Source organism: Salvelinus alpinus, chromosome 37, assembly GCF_045679555.1.
Source record: "Salvelinus alpinus chromosome 37, SLU_Salpinus.1, whole genome shotgun sequence".
In the NCBI taxonomy this organism is placed as follows: domain Eukaryota; kingdom Metazoa; phylum Chordata; class Actinopteri; order Salmoniformes; family Salmonidae; genus Salvelinus; species Salvelinus alpinus.
Window position 1 is genome coordinate 14,545,540 of NC_092122.1, and position 15,853 is coordinate 14,561,392.

Below are 15,853 nucleotides of genomic sequence, written 5' to 3' on the forward strand. Positions count from 1 at the left end.
GAAAAATAAATATTGGCATAAATAAATAAACAAGTCTCCCCTAAAAAGCAGCCAGGGAGAGTGAATGCTGTGGTTTCTGTGGTAACAGGGGCTAGAGGATGTCACGTGATCAGCCATCCCTCTTGGAAAGGTCAATTCTATAAATTACACAAGTCAGTGGAAAAGCCTGGGCTCATAAAGCTGTCCCCCCTGCTCATCTTCCATCAAAAAAATTATAGGTCCAAAACCTCCCTCTGGTGTCTGACTTGTACGATTTTTTTATTGCTTTAGTGCAATTGTCACTCAGAACGTGGTACTTTCATAACTCTTAGTACAAAACTCGAAACAGAAATCAAAAAGGCAGTTTCAAAACGAAGCACATTTGCAATTGACTAAGTACAAGACACAAGATCATAGACACTTGTGTTTCATCTAAAAAATACATGTTTCATATTGCAATTCATGTTTATTTAACCTGTATTTAACTAGGCACGTCAGTTAAGAACAAATTCTTATTTACAATGACGGCCTACACCAGCCGAACGACGCTGGGACAATTGTGCGCCGCCCTATAGGACTCCCAATCACAGCCGGTTGTGATACAGCCTGGATTCGAACCAGGGTGTCTGTAGTGAGATGCAGTGCCTTAGACCACTGCGCCACTCGGGAGCCCATGTTCATTTAAAGTTATTGCCTTTCACAACGCAATGTTCACATTACTTTTGATATGATTCTCTTCTATTTGCTTAAAATACATGTTATAATTACTTAATCTGACTGTCCTTAATTGATGACCACTTAAAGTTTGGTAAAGCTATAGATTTTACATGGTTTGTCAACTACAGAATGTATGTAACAATTTAAAGTTTATTAGTTGCGTACACAGATTAGCAGATGTTACAGCAGGTGCAGTGAAATGCTTGTATTTCTAGCTCCTACAGTACAGAACAAGAAATGCATCCCTTATACAGTAAACATGTATCCAAAATATATTTGCTGGGGTCACACTGCTCTACAAAAAATGCATTGGCCAATACAGTACTGTAATACCGTAGTATACCATTTACATAGCAGACACTTTTATCCAAAGTGACTACAGTTCACATATTTGGTATGTGGCCCAAGCAGGAATCGAAACCCACAACTCTTGTGTTGCTAGTGCCGTGCTCTTATGAACTGAGCCACATACATGACCACTACAATAAATACATACAAAACTGTAAAATACAGATGGAAGACGTAGGATTGCCATCCCAACAGGCGTGCCACCCTCCCTTCAGGCCATGGATGAGGCACTCAATGCCTGTAAATCATACTAGCAGTAGGCCTTGAATAATCATTTGTTTCCATCACTGCTGAAACAATGGAACGTCTTGCGTTCTCATATTGGAAACATCCCAGACCAGTACCACAGCCACATCCTAAGAGCAGCAGCATGGGAACCCTAGTCCTGAGGATAGATATCAGGGGCTTATTTGAGAGGCATTTATGTAAATATTTGAGGGGGATCAGCCCCACAGTTCAAAATGTGAGTGCGAGTGAGTTTTGCACGTTACCTGCTATGATCCCATCCATTTGCTCCAAGGCGGCTGCCAACATCTCGCTGGCGTCAGACATCATCTTCACCCCCCCCCCCCCCCACTGTAAATCTGCAAGAAAACAGAAGTGTCAAGTAAAAGACCAATGATGCCTCAACAGCCATTGCCCAGAAGACTACAGCCATTGCCCAGAAGACTACAGCCATTGCCCAGAAGACTACAGCCATTGCCCAGAAGACTACAGCAATTGCCCAGAAGACTACAGCCATTGCCCAGAAGACTACAGCCATTGCCCAGAAGACTACAGTACAAGTTAGACGATGTGCTTGTAAAATCATCAGTCTAAAAATGTATGGCATTTCAAAAGCTTTTAAAACTTGAGCAGTAAATGACATTAACCCCCTGGGAAGTTAAAGTCTACACATTACACACAGACAGAACTAAAGTGGACAGAGACCACCCAAGAGTCAGGACCCCCAACATTACAACACTAGCAGAATTACAGTAATATTTGATAAAAGTCATTTCTATGCACCTTAATTTGTAGTAAGGATAATGTTCTAGCCTACAGTTAGCTGTAGAATGAAACTGCAAATAAGATGTAGGATTTTCTCCCTCCATGTGAATGGGACATTAGTGAATTCCCATGTCTTGTGTGATCAAGTGTAATTACAATGCATGGCAGAGGAACTGTGGAAAAGGATTGTCTCCATCTGTTTGATAAGCTCGCTAAACAGGAAATTGGAGCCCAATTGTCTGGTATGTTTTTTGTTTGGGGCATTATGGTGTCCCTGGTACATTTGAATGAATATGAAATCATATTCCTCATTTATTTTTTTATTTTTTTTAAATACATCCAATTGAAAGGTTTCTAAAGAATATATTATCCATCATGAATATTTACGGTTGTATGGTGACATTTTAACTGTTGTATTTCTCCCCCGATGCATTGGCTGAATCAAATGTGTCCTAGCCTCCTATGTCAGAGTCAACAACTTTACTCCTACCATACATGCATTCTCCTATACTGTAAATCTGGTGGCCTGAAGTTGTTGGGCATTTTTGTGCCTCACAACTTCCCCATTGATGACCGCATTTAGGACAGACCTCAGCAATTAACTTTAATAACGGGGTCAAGACTCAAGCCCATGACTGGGTGTTTACTTGGAAATAGTTTGGGGCCTACTGGGTGTTTCCATGGAGCAGGTGTTGGGAAACTGGGCCACCTAATGAAGAGAGAGAATAAGGTGATTGTAAACTGCCAGGCTGTTACCCAACATCGGCATATGGAGATTTCCAATGTAGGCCAATGCTCTTAGTTGATATTGACTGGCTAGGTAAAAACAATTGATCAGTGCCACTGGAATCAAAACCAGAAAGGAATCTAGGACCATGGCATTGCGAGTGAAGTGAACTGTAAGTAACCACAACATGTGAGTCAAAAACAAAGAGGAGCTCTGAGGCAAAACCATGACAGAGGGATTTCTCACCCCAGCAAAGATTCCCTGAGACCAGTCATGGGGATTGAGAGTTGGCTCTTATCTGGAATAATGGTGCCATTCTACCAGGGATCTCTCCCCACAGCGTGTTGGCTTGACTGGAAATCTAAGCTTCCATAACAAAGTATCACGCCCAGCCTCCTGACCTCAGGATGTCACATGCAGCTCATTCACTTAAATGGACCAGATAACTTCCCTTTCATGGTAGGCCTAACGTTATATTACATATTGAATTCACGAAAACAAATGCACAATCTGAATGTGAAATGTAAAATAGCCTGAGAGGATATGAAATCATCACGATGCAAAGTCAATTGAATTGGAGGGTAATGAGAGCCCTCTCCTTGTCCAGGGCAGAAGGGCAGCATAACTCAGGGTTGGAGGGGGGGGGGCTCTTATAGCATCATTGGCCTTTATTAGAGGCAGGGAGAGGGAGCCTGCACATTCAACACTGAGGGCATTGTGTCCGGTCACTCACTTCCATCATGGGCCCTTTAGGCTACATGGGTAATACTCCCTCCAAAATAGGCTCACATTCACCTTGCTATACAGCTGCACTACTCAATAAACAATGATTAATTGTGCCAGCGATGGAAGTGCAACTGAAAAGGGAGTTGCGCAAACAGAAACATTTTCCAGTAGAAAACAATTCCCATTTTATAAAGCTGCCCACAATTGTCTTGGTTTGGTTCACACCCTTCAAAAAGCCACATAAAGCAGAATCAATGTTCACTGTACATTCCAACCGAAATAATCTGAACGACGTTATCGTCAAGATTAATTATTTGCTGACTTTTTCGGCCGAAAAATACTGCACCAAACATCTTAGTTAGATGTAAAATTGCGCAACTAAGAGCTCTTCGGGAAAAACTTATCTTTCTTATAAGAGAGTATGCGAGCACACTCATTCGGTTAGCCGGAGTTTGGCTAGGCGCCAGCCGAACTGAAACATGGTGAGGCCTTTAGTACCATTGCTTTTTCCTCCCAAGGCATTTCCTTCTGATGGAGAGCCATCTCACTCTAGGGAGGGAGGCAGCTTTATTTGGTCAGCCGTCTGTCTCACACCCCAAGAGGGAAACCCAAAACGTGGCTGTGTTTCTAACTGAAACACCAGTTTAAGAATCCAAACATGAACGTTCCCTCTCTGGAATAGTAAAATTAAACTAATAAGGAGCATAAAAAGAGGGTAGAGGTAAGGCACTAAAGCAGGCAAGCTTTAGTTACTTTAACATAATAATTCAGTAGGTCGAATCCTTCGAGACACAGGATTTTGTACAAAAGTTTCTATCAAAGATCAGTAAATTTGCCAAGATATCATATAACTTCTTTAACTTTCATCATCTTTTACCCCTTCTGCTTCACTCTGACAGCTTGAGGTCACAGTAAATTAAATGGTACATTCTGGATCAGAATATCAGTATTATTCCAGTCTCACATGACTGATAGTTAATAGGGAGAGACCATAACAGTTAACATGTGATGTAAATACAATAAATGGGCAACTGCACTTCTGGATTTGGCCTCGTTTTGAAGATTGCTTATAGAAAAAAAGTTTGCGGCCATGACTGAAGCCAAACCAGAGTTGTCTTGTGGGTGTGTTATATTCACATATCGTACCCTGGCAGGTACCGTTTGTCCCTCACGAGTCACCGTAGCAACAACAGTGATTCTGACTATTTTACCGAAGTAGCTAAGATAAATCAAGAAATCCGTCATTAAGATGTTTGTGCAGAGGAGGTCTTAGTCGCGCAATTTGAAATCTAGCTAAGGTGTTTGGTGCAGTATTTCTCAAGTAAAAAAGTTGCATTAAAAACTAGTCAGTGCATCAAGTCGGGAAAGTCTGGCTGTGTGCTCAGGACTGATTTCTTAGAACAGGCCTACAACGTCCTCATCTGCAAGCTGTCAAACTATCATATGTAAATTTCCATCGAACAGACCCATGAGCACCAACATCTGAAGTTCATAGATGCATATCAAATTGTGTGTCAAATGAAAGCGAAGAGTCTATATTTTTGTGAAATGAAGGAATAAACATTTTCCATCTTAAATTTGGCAAAAGTAAAGTATTTGATTTCTGGATTAACAGATGGAAACATGGTCTTAGAAAACATCTACCAGAAAAAGTCTTAAGGTATCGGAAATACATCAAAACACAATAATGTTGATGTAAAGTCCCCTGCCAACTAATATCAACACATATTTAGTTTTGGATACATTTTTTAACTCCAAGTTTAAGAAATATTGTAACTTGCAATTCCTTTTTAAAAAATTACTCAGATATTTTCAAATCTCTCCCCCTCATGAGGGAGGATAATGAGTTCACAGAAGTAACAAGTAAATGTTAGACCTTCGAATTAGTTAATAATTAAAATTGATATCAGTAAAATCATTAAGTGATTAAAACTCGTAATTCCGACACCAAATTGTTATCGCAATTACCCAAAACAATCTAAGGAATTACTGCAACTGAATTGGCTAAAATTAGAAATTATAAGTCACAAACCACAGTTGGGTCACCTGCTACTGTCCTCCTATTGGCATACTGTTATGTTCAGCTCATAACTGTTTTGTCTTTCTGTTGACTGGTGGTCAAACCAAGAGAGTTAAAATAGTCAGTCTGAGAGATTATCCAGTCTCCCTCAAACCCTAACCAGGACGACACTGAGCCAATTGTGCGCCGCCATATGACACCTACCTATGAGCTCCCACTCCTTCCATTTACTTTAACCAGGCATCCTCACCCACTGAGCACCGACCGACACCAGACGTCGAAAAAGTTGATATTCGGTCAGTCCACCCTGGCCTTGATGTTAACGTCCACAGATGGACCGGACCAAAACTGAACCCATCATAGACATTTGTTTCACAAGTTTGGATAGTACAGTGAGTAGAGTACAGTAAAGTACAATAGTATATTGTATTGAGCTGTACTCTACCTTATTCTACTCTACTGTATTGTACTCAACTGAGCTCCTGTCCAAACCTATGAAACATCAAATTAATTTCCATAATTATGCATTTCCGATGCACGATGTATCGGTGAACATATCTGAATCGGACAATATTAGCTAAAAATGCCAGCATCAGCCCAATGTCTAGTTTAACACCGATGTGCATACCTATATAAATATACACTACCGTTCAAAAGTTTGGGGTCACTTAGAAATGTCCTTGTTTTTGAAAGAAAAGCATACTTTTTGTCCATTAAAATATCATCAAATTGTTCAGAAATACAGTGTAGACATTGTTAATGTTGTAATATATATATATATTTATCCGTTATTTTACCAGGTAAGTTGACTGAGAACACATTCTCATTTACAGCAAATGCCTATTGTAGCAGGAAATGGCAGATTTTTTATGGAATATGTACATTGGCGTACAGAGGCCCATTATCAGCAACCATCACTCCTGTGTTCCAATGGCTCATTATGTTAGCTAATCCAAGTTAATACTTTTTTAAAACTAATTGATCATTAGAAAACCGTTTTGCAATGAGTCAGACGCGAGGGATATACTATGGACACCCGACCCGGCCCAGATCCCCGTGATTCGCTGGAAAAGGAAATGTAGGTTTCGCGGAAAGAGATCAGGATGCCATGTGAGGATCAGGTGACAAGTGGCTAAACTCCCCTTGCCTTCCGTACTGCTAGCTAACATTCAATCGCTGGAAAATAAATGGAACGAACTGAAAGCACATATATTATACCAACGGGACATTAAAAACTGTAATGTCTTATGTTTCACCAAGTCGTAGCTGAACGACGACCTTAAGAACATACAGCTGGCAGGTTATACACTAGCAAATCTGACTATAACTCTATCCTCCTGAATCCTGCTTACAAGCAAAAATTAAAGCAGGAAGCACTAGTGACTCGGTCTATAAAAAAAGTGGTAAGATGAAGCAGATGCTAAACTACAGGACTTGTTTGCTAACACAGACTGGAATATGTTCCGGGATTCATCCAATAGCATTGAGGAGTACACCACATCAGTCACTGGCTTTATCAATAAGTGCATTGAGGACATCGTCCCCACAGTGACTGTACGTACATACCAACCAGAAAACATGGATTACAGGCAACATTCGCACTGAGCTAAAGGGTAGAGCTGCCGCTTTCAAGGAGCGGGACTCTAACCCGGAAGCTTATAAGAAGTCCTGCTATGCCCTCCGTCAAACAGGCAAAGAGTCAATACAAGACTGCGATCGAATCGTACTACACTGGCTCCGACGCTCGTCGGATGTGGCAGGGTTTGCAAACTATTAGACTACAAAAGGGAAGCACAGCCGAGAGCTGCCCAGTGACAAGAACCTACCAGACGGGCAAAATAACTTCTATGCTTGCTTCGAGGCAAGCAACACTGAAACATGCATTAGAGCATCAGCTGTTCCGGACGACTGTGTGATCACGCTCTCCGCAGCCGATGTGAGTAAGACCTTTAAACAGATCAACATTCACAAGGCCGCTGGGCCAGACGGATTACCAGGACCTGTACTCCGAGCATGCGCAGACCAACTGGCAAGTGTCTTCATTGACATTTTCAACCTCTCCCTGTCTGAGTCTGTAATACCAACATGTTTCAAGCAGACCACCATAGTCCCTGTGCCCAAGAATACTAAGGTAACCTGCCTAAATGACAACCGACCAGTAGCACTCACATCTGTAGCCATGAAATGCTTTGAAAGGCTGGTCAATGCTCACATCAACACCATTATCCCAGAAACCCTAGACCCACTCCAATTTGCATACCGCCCTAACAGATCCACAGATGATGCAATCTCTATTGTACTCTACACTGCCCTTTCCCACCTGGACAAAAGGAACACCTATGTGAGAATGCTATTCATTGACTACAGCTCAGCGTTAGTGCCCTCAAAGCTCATCAATACGTTAAGGACCCTGGGACTAAACACCTCCCTCTGCAACTGGATCCTGGACTTCCTGACGGGCCGCCCCCAGGTGGTAAGGGTAGGTAACAACACATCTGCCACGCTGACCCTCAACACGGGGGCCCCTCAGGGGTGCGTGCTCAGTCCCCTCCTGTACTCCCTGTTCACTCACAACTGCATTGATCAGGCACGACTCCAACACCATCATTACGTTTGCTGATGACAACAGTGATAGGCCTGATCACCGACAACGATGAGACAGCCTATAGGGAGGTCAGAGACCTGGTCGTGTGGTGCCAGGAGAACAATCTCTCCATGAACGTGATCAAGACAAAGGAGATGATTGTGGACTACAGGAAAAGCCGGACTAAGCACGCCCCCATTTTCATTGACGGGGCTGTAGTGGAGCAGGTTGAGAGCGTCAAGTTCCTTGGCGTCCACATCACCAACAAACTAACATGGTCCAAACACACCAAGACAGTCGAGAAAAGAGCATGACAAAACCTATTCCCCCTCAGAAGACTGAAAAGATTTGGCATGGGTCCTCAGATCCTCAAGATTTTACAGCTGCACCATCGAGAGCATCCTGACGGGTTGCATCACTGCCTGGTATGGCAACTGCTCGGCCTCCGACCGCAAGGCACTACAGAGGGTAGTGCGTATGGCCCAGTACATCACCGGGGCCAAGCTTCCTGCCATCCAGGACCTCTATACCAGGCAGTGTCTCTAAAAATTGTCAAGGACTCCAGCCACCCTAGTCATAGAATGTTCTCTGCTACCGCACGGCAAGCGCTACCGGAGCGCGAAGTCTAGGTCCAAGAGGCTTCTAAACAGCTTCTACCACCAAGCCATAAGACTCCTGAACAGCTAATGAAATGGCTACCCAGACTATTTGCATCTGTACAGTTCCTCCACTAAATTCATGTGTACATTTTTCTGTAGAAGTTGTTAAAAGTAGTCCTTATGCATAGAGTTGTATGATTTGTTAACCATTGATTTCAAAGTTTTTCATTTGTTTCTTTAATTAAAAATGTATGTCAGAGTCAAAGCTTGATTCTGTTACCGTGGAATCGCCCTAAAGCACAAGCTATACGCTGTTTATCAGTGCCCAAAATCACTCGCTAGCTAAGTTTCAACTCTGTGTTTGTCAATGAAGCTACATAATAGGTAGTAGCTAGCAGGTACAGTGAGCCACATTCAGCTTATTAAGTCACTGGCGAGATGTGCGCTCCAGTTCCGTTTAGTTATTTTTAACACCTTTCTCAACATCCATTACCAGAATGTGAGTCTGTCTGGCAGTGTTTCATACGGAATCATGTTACAAAACAGATCGCACGGCGATACAAGATGCTCGCCAATGGGTTTTGGAATATTGATAATACAATATATCAAGAGTGCTCTGTTAGTCTCAATTCTCATTTTGCCCAAACAAAGTGGCAGACTCGAATGATTGACACCAAACACATCAGCAAGTGGCCACTCCATAAAGGGCTTAGGGCCAAGGGTTATTTAACATAATGTGTGGTCTTATGTAAACCAGTCTGAGGCACTGTGTAATGGGCAGGTCTGTCTCACTGTCTGGAGGTTCTGGTTGCTATGATTGGATAGAGCGTGGGCAGCTTATGGAGCGCAATCAGTACAGCTGCTTCTCTCGTGTTAGTGGGCACTGGGCATGATGATTGCAATCCATACCCAACCCCCTAGTAAGTCGTGAAAAACGAACTTACAAAGTCTCGTACAAAACGGAGTTGACTTAATGACCAAAATTATCCTGTAGTCAATTTCGACACTAGAAAATGATGTTCCTGACTCATACCGATGCCACATAGGCTGTTTAAAACCAGATAAGTTGGTTCTAAACGGGCAGTTTACATTTAAATAATAGCTGAGAACATGGTCTTTATCTAATATTAAAATCTGGACCTAATAAAATCAACTGAAGCATACCTTTTGAAAGTAGAGCACAATGGACACAATGGATAAACAAGTACAATTGTAATGCGTGTCTTTGCTAAAACGGGTAGTGGGAATTAACACCACATAGCCCATCTACTCACAATGACTCACTGAACCAGTAAAGTACCACTTTATGGTGAAGAGCAAAGAGTTTTCCATTGCTGTTATAACAATCAGTGGCTGGCAGATTCACCCAAACAAGTTTTAAAACCACAGAAAAAGTTATTATCTATTCAGCCTTGTAAAGTACTGTCTGCCAGTAGTGGCAACTCGTCGGCTCGAGGCTACACAGACAGTTCTACTGTGGGTAAGGCATTGAAACTGTTTCATTCCAGAGCAGTTCAGTGCTCAGTATGTGTCAGTTCAGTAACCGACACCAGCATCTCTGTGACCTGTATGACCAGCACTCTGTAACACCCTCCCCTGGATTCCTTCAAACCTCCTCCAGATAGATTTTTTCTCTCTCAAAAGTTTGGACACACCTACTCATTCAAGTTTTTTTTGTTTTATTTACATTGTAGAATAATAGTGGAGCTATCAAAACTATGAAAAAAATAAGTGTTCGGCAAAACAATATATATTTGAGATTAGTAGCCACCCTTTTCCTTGATGACACCTTTGTACACTCCTGGCATTCTATCAACCAGTTTCACCTGGAATGCTTTTCAACAGTCTTGAAGGAGTTCCCACATATGATGAGCACTTGTTGTCTGCTTGTCCTTCATGCTGCAGTTCAACTCATCCCAAACCATCTCAATTGAGATGTATTGCTTTTTGTTTGGTATACATTTTAAAGTGAAACATGCGACTGTCAGCGTAATTCTGTTACCGTGGAGTTTCCCCTAATATAATCTCACAGATAACAACCAATCCACTACACTGCACTGGGTATTGTGTGTCAACTCCTCTGAACAACCAGCGGGTTCTTCTTTTTCAAAGCATCAAAGCTTTCCAAGTCCTCAGACAAAACTAAGGTCTACCACTAGAAAAGACATTTCAATCTCTTAGGGAAAAAGGTTCTCTACGTGAATGTTTTCCTAGTAAGGCCTCATTACTGAATGTGTGCATTGTAAGCAAAGGCTAACCCATTTGTCTCAGGTTTGCCTTTGAAATCATTGGGCAGCTGTTATTTTGGTTTATTTACATAGTTTGACAACCAGTAGAGATATGGAGGGGGAGGGGCGACTCTTTCGAAAAGAAAAACACACTGCCTGGCCCATTGACGAGCATCACTCACACACTCGAGCACTCGTACATGCACACACACACACATTCTAATAGCTACGTAGCTATAGAGTTCCAGCTGTGTTTCAGAACTAAAGTGACGTATGCACTTGTCTCCCCTTCAGCTGGTGAGCTGTTGTTTAACAGGGGGCTCAAAGTAGGGTAGAGAATTGAAATACCCCATATAGCACAATGATTCAGTCATACAAATTATGAATGTCCTAACAGTAGGTACTGGATGTTGGTTTGGTCATACAGCACCTAAAAACACAACATCAGGTGCTTTCAGTCTTCAGTGCCAGGAAGTAAAGCAAAACAAAAACACTAAACGTGCACCAATTCCTGAACAGCATCCAACTACTTCAAACCCCTTGGCTTGTTTGAATGATTATTTTCCTTAGAGGTCTAATGGTCCTTTGTCATGTCTGGAGTGAGGTCAGGTTGCAGTAGTAATAGTAGGCTGGGACTTCACCCCTGTGGTCGTAGACATGGCACACAAACAGCTCTTTTTCCTGCACAGAGTCACATGGAAAGCGAGGGAAAGAGAACACAAGGTATGGACGTTTTACACATGTCCCAACTAAATTACAGACAAAAACACACTTGGGGGGCAACTAGGCAACATCCCAGGCAGGACAGAGTACAGGGAGAAAATGCTGTGTTGGACATCTTACTACATGTCTGACTGGCCTTATTGTTCTCTTGTTGTGTGTTGTGGTGACTTGTAGGCCTCAAAGACCCCTTCCAAACAGACTGGTGTTATTATTCAACACACTGCCATTCTGAACAGAGCAATAAAAACACACCATCACAACTAATAGCCACGCTGAAACTGAATGTCTGTTTAATTATGGATTTCCTATGTATGTCCCGGGGCTAGTCATCATTAGCTGTAGTTATGATGCGCAGATGTTTGACTATCTGCCACTGTAGACTGAATATGAATATGGATTTTGAAGCAGGGCCTGAAAGCTTGGCATGACTGAACACAAATAAGACAGAGGCAATCATCTCTGAAGTTAGACTAGGCTATAAAGTGAACAAGGCTGCTGCCCAAAGCATCCCTGCACTCAGGATGACCTTTGCCTTGTCCTGTTAGGAAGTCCTTCCTGTCACATGCTTGAGAAAGGTCTTACTTCCCCAGCTACTACTCAGGGCTCTACGTTGACCTTTTTACAAGGAGCAAGTGTTCAACTAAGTTGAAAAATGTAGAAGCACACAATGAAATGTAGGAGCACAATTAAAAATATTTGAGATTTTAAAGCTCGAATCCTTAATTTTTAAAAAGCCAAAGATCTTGTCAAAGAGGTTTAGTGGGAACAGAAAGCACATTATTCCCGTCAGGAATTTCTTAGGCTACTGTAAATGCAAATATGTGTATAAGAATCCAACAACAAATGCAATGAACGAAACAAAGTCTTCACCTTAAAATGTAAAGTACAAGGATCAGGTCTACCCCAGCAATGGCCCAAATTGTTCCTCAACATTCTGTGCTTGACCAAGAGTTGCGCCTAGGAGCTGTCCAATCACTCAGAATACGCCAACGCAGGAGTAGTCCTCCAGAAGTACGGATGGAATGTCAACGTGTGGGGAAAGTAGGTCTGGATGGTGGAGAACGGCCTCAGGACAAAATCTGGTAGAATGTGTGGGGCTGAAGGGTTTTTTAAGCTAGATGCTAGACATCTATTACTTTACGTAGCTAGGATAGCTGGGTCTGTCAAATAACTCAGTTGAACACTGGATGAAGGAGCTGTAGGCTAAAATACTTTGCTCTCTGCTCTTCACAACAAACTAGGACCAACCCACGCTATATCAATGAACCTCACCGCTGCTGGAATGGACTCAACTCTGCCTGAGGGACAAACAACTGACAGGACACACTGCACGAGGAAATTAAAAATGTCAACAAAACTATTCTGCACATAATGCTGAAATAGACTGACATTTCCTTGAAAAACCTTTGCTTCAAAAAGGAGACACCCGGTTGATTGTTTCCTTGGTACTAGGTTGGAGGGCACAGTTGTCAACATAAAGCTGTCACTATAGCTCTTGGAAGTCTGGCCTTACGGCTGGACTTGGCTTGGACAACAACTTTCAGCTGGACTTGTGGTGAAGAATATGTTGTCTTGCAGCACTGATACAGATTTCAAACGATTATCCTTGCCTGATAATGTTGCAGTCATTGGATACACTACTGTACAATACATGTGACTGCATGCTATCCTTTGGACATTTGTCTATAAAAAAATATATATCATCTAAAATACAGTAATTGGTCTGAGTGCAGTAGACTGAACCAAGGTCTTTGTCTGAGAGTAAATCCTTTGTTATGCTTCCTTCCAGCCCCCCCTCCCCTCCCCTCCCCCGGAACCCAAGACACCCAATACACAGAGAGATTGCCAAGAGCCAGGACACACACAATATCTCGAGAAGGAGCGCTCTTTCCTGGACAATTTAAGACTACAGAGTAATACCAAATAAATCTATGAGCCCTTAAATAAAAGAACACAATGAATGAATTTGGCAATTTTGGCAAACAAGTTTTATTCACCATTCCAACTGTGATGTTTTCGTTGTTAAATTAACTTGGTAAAGTGTCCATGTCTCCCACAATTGCGAGAATGAATTTCCCCCTTTATGAATAGGCCTACAGTTAATGAAATTACCTGAACTGAAGGTAAAGTTGACCTACCTACCTGAGGTGTGCATACCATATGTAGTGGTGGGAAAAGTACCCAATTGTCATACTTGAGTAAAAGTAAAGATACCTTAATAAAAAATTACAACTAAAAGTTTAAGTCACCCAGTAAAATCCCACTTGAGTAAAAGTCTAAAAGTATTGAGTTTTAAACTATATACTTATCAAACGTACGTGTAATTGCTAAAATATACTTAAGTATCAAAGTATAAATCATTTCAAATTCCTTATATTAAGCAAACCAGAAGGCACCATTTTATTTTTTATTTACAGATAGCCTGAAGCACACTAACACTCAGACATCATTTACAAATGAAGCACGTGTTTAGTGAGTCTGCCACATCAGACGCTGTAGAGATGACAGGGATTGTTTTCTTGATAAATGTGTGAATTAGACCATTTTACTGTCCTGCTAAGCATTCAAAATGTAACAAGTACTTTTGGGTGTCAGGGAAAATGTATGAAGTAAAAAGTATAATTTTCTTTAGGAATGTGGTGAAGTAAAAAAGTTGTCAAAAATATAAATAGTAAAGTACAGATACCCCACAAAAAAACTTAAGTGGCAACGCTACTTTCAAGTATTTTTACTTAAGTACTTTACACCACTGACCATTATGTAAAAGCTTCAGTGGTATGCAACACTTTTTAATATTAGTGATGTTATTGCTCATTGCTACACTGTAACCATAATCAAGAGTTGTGGTAAGGGTGAAAATGTATCAAACTGTTGCCCATTCATTGTTTTCCTGAGCGTGCCAACGTTTTCGCAGTCTCATCAACTGATTAACGTACTGATAGCTGTGCACAGCAGTATCCTAAGTCAATGAGAAAATAACTTTCCAAGAAAGTTTGTCTCAAATGTTTTCAATTGTTTTTCAATTTACTAGAAATCCTACTCTTATTGGCCATAAATAACCCAATGGCGCAGACTAAATGTAACCCATACAAACCATACAATTCACGGTCAAAGTACAAAAAAACTGGTCCGTTATGACTGAAATACAAAAAACTAAACAAAAACACTTACCCAATTAAAAAAGGAATAACTTCACAGACGTCGACTCTTTGAAGAGCGACTTTAACGCTACTCCAAAAGTTCACTTTTCAGGGCTCTCTCGAGCCGTACGCAACACCTTTCGATAGAGTTGCATATCGAAGTTTGCTGTACATCTGCGCATGCGCCAACCAAGGCCAATCAGAGACTACTCTATAGTGTTTGCTATTCAATCCAATTTCAACCCTGTGTAGGCAAAATTACTTTTTGATTTTAATACTATTGGTTTTCATTTTGGAGGGAATAAAATAACTAATGGAAAACTGACCATTATACATGAGACAAATAACATCTATATGGGTGTGAGTTATCTTATTCATGTGTTTTACTTTATGAATATCAATCAGATTGAATACCATATCATACTGATATGAATATTATTTTGTTGCTCCACCAAGCTGTCTGATAATTGTTCGTTAACAGATTGTCTGTCAGGTTTTTACACAACAGCTGTACATTATGAGTGTTGCTCCTTGTCTCAATCTTTGAGCGGCGATGATGTAGGACATCATTTCATCCTTTTAGGTTCTGAGGATCTCTATGCAACGTAACTTAGCTTGGTGAGCATTCTGCTGTAGGCTGATTTGATGGACTGTCTAAGGGCACTTCAGTAATCAGTACAATGAGTTTAGAATTGGGAAATTATGGAAATTGGGTGCACTCTGAAAATAACAGTGGTCAACAGGCAAATTGACACAGGATTAAATCCTAGTTGTATCAAAGGAAAAGATGCTACTGGGAAGATGCTACTGGGCTCCCGAGTGGTGCAGCGGTCTAAGGCACTGCATTTCAGTGCTAGAGGTGCCACTACAGAACCTGGTTTGATCCCGGGCTGTATCACAACCGGCAGTGATCGGGCGTACCATAGGGCGGCGCACAATTGGCCCAGCGTCGTCCGAGTTAGGGGAGGGTTTGGCCGAGGTAGGCCGTCATTGTAAATAGAATTTGTTTTTAACTGACTTGCCTTGTTAAATAAAGGTTAATAATAATAAAATAAAAATGAATAAACCAACA

General features: G+C 41.5%; 1 protein-coding gene across 2 annotated transcripts in view; it reads right to left on the reverse strand.

Moving 5' to 3' along the window:
- Positions 1-14,980, reverse strand: part of LOC139566017 (liprin-beta-1-like) — a 31,691-nt gene extending 16,711 nt beyond the window's left edge. For both annotated transcript variants that reach the window (XM_071386826.1, XM_071386824.1), the window contains exons 1-2: positions 14,813-14,980; positions 1,536-1,628 (exon numbers count right to left, since the gene is read on the reverse strand). In XM_071386826.1, coding sequence (XP_071242927.1) covers positions 1,536-1,599 — 64 coding nt within the window. In that variant the 5' untranslated portion in view covers positions 1,600-1,628; positions 14,813-14,980. The remainder of the gene's footprint in view (positions 1-1,535; positions 1,629-14,812) is intronic.
- Positions 14,981-15,853: the final 873 nt, after the last annotated feature.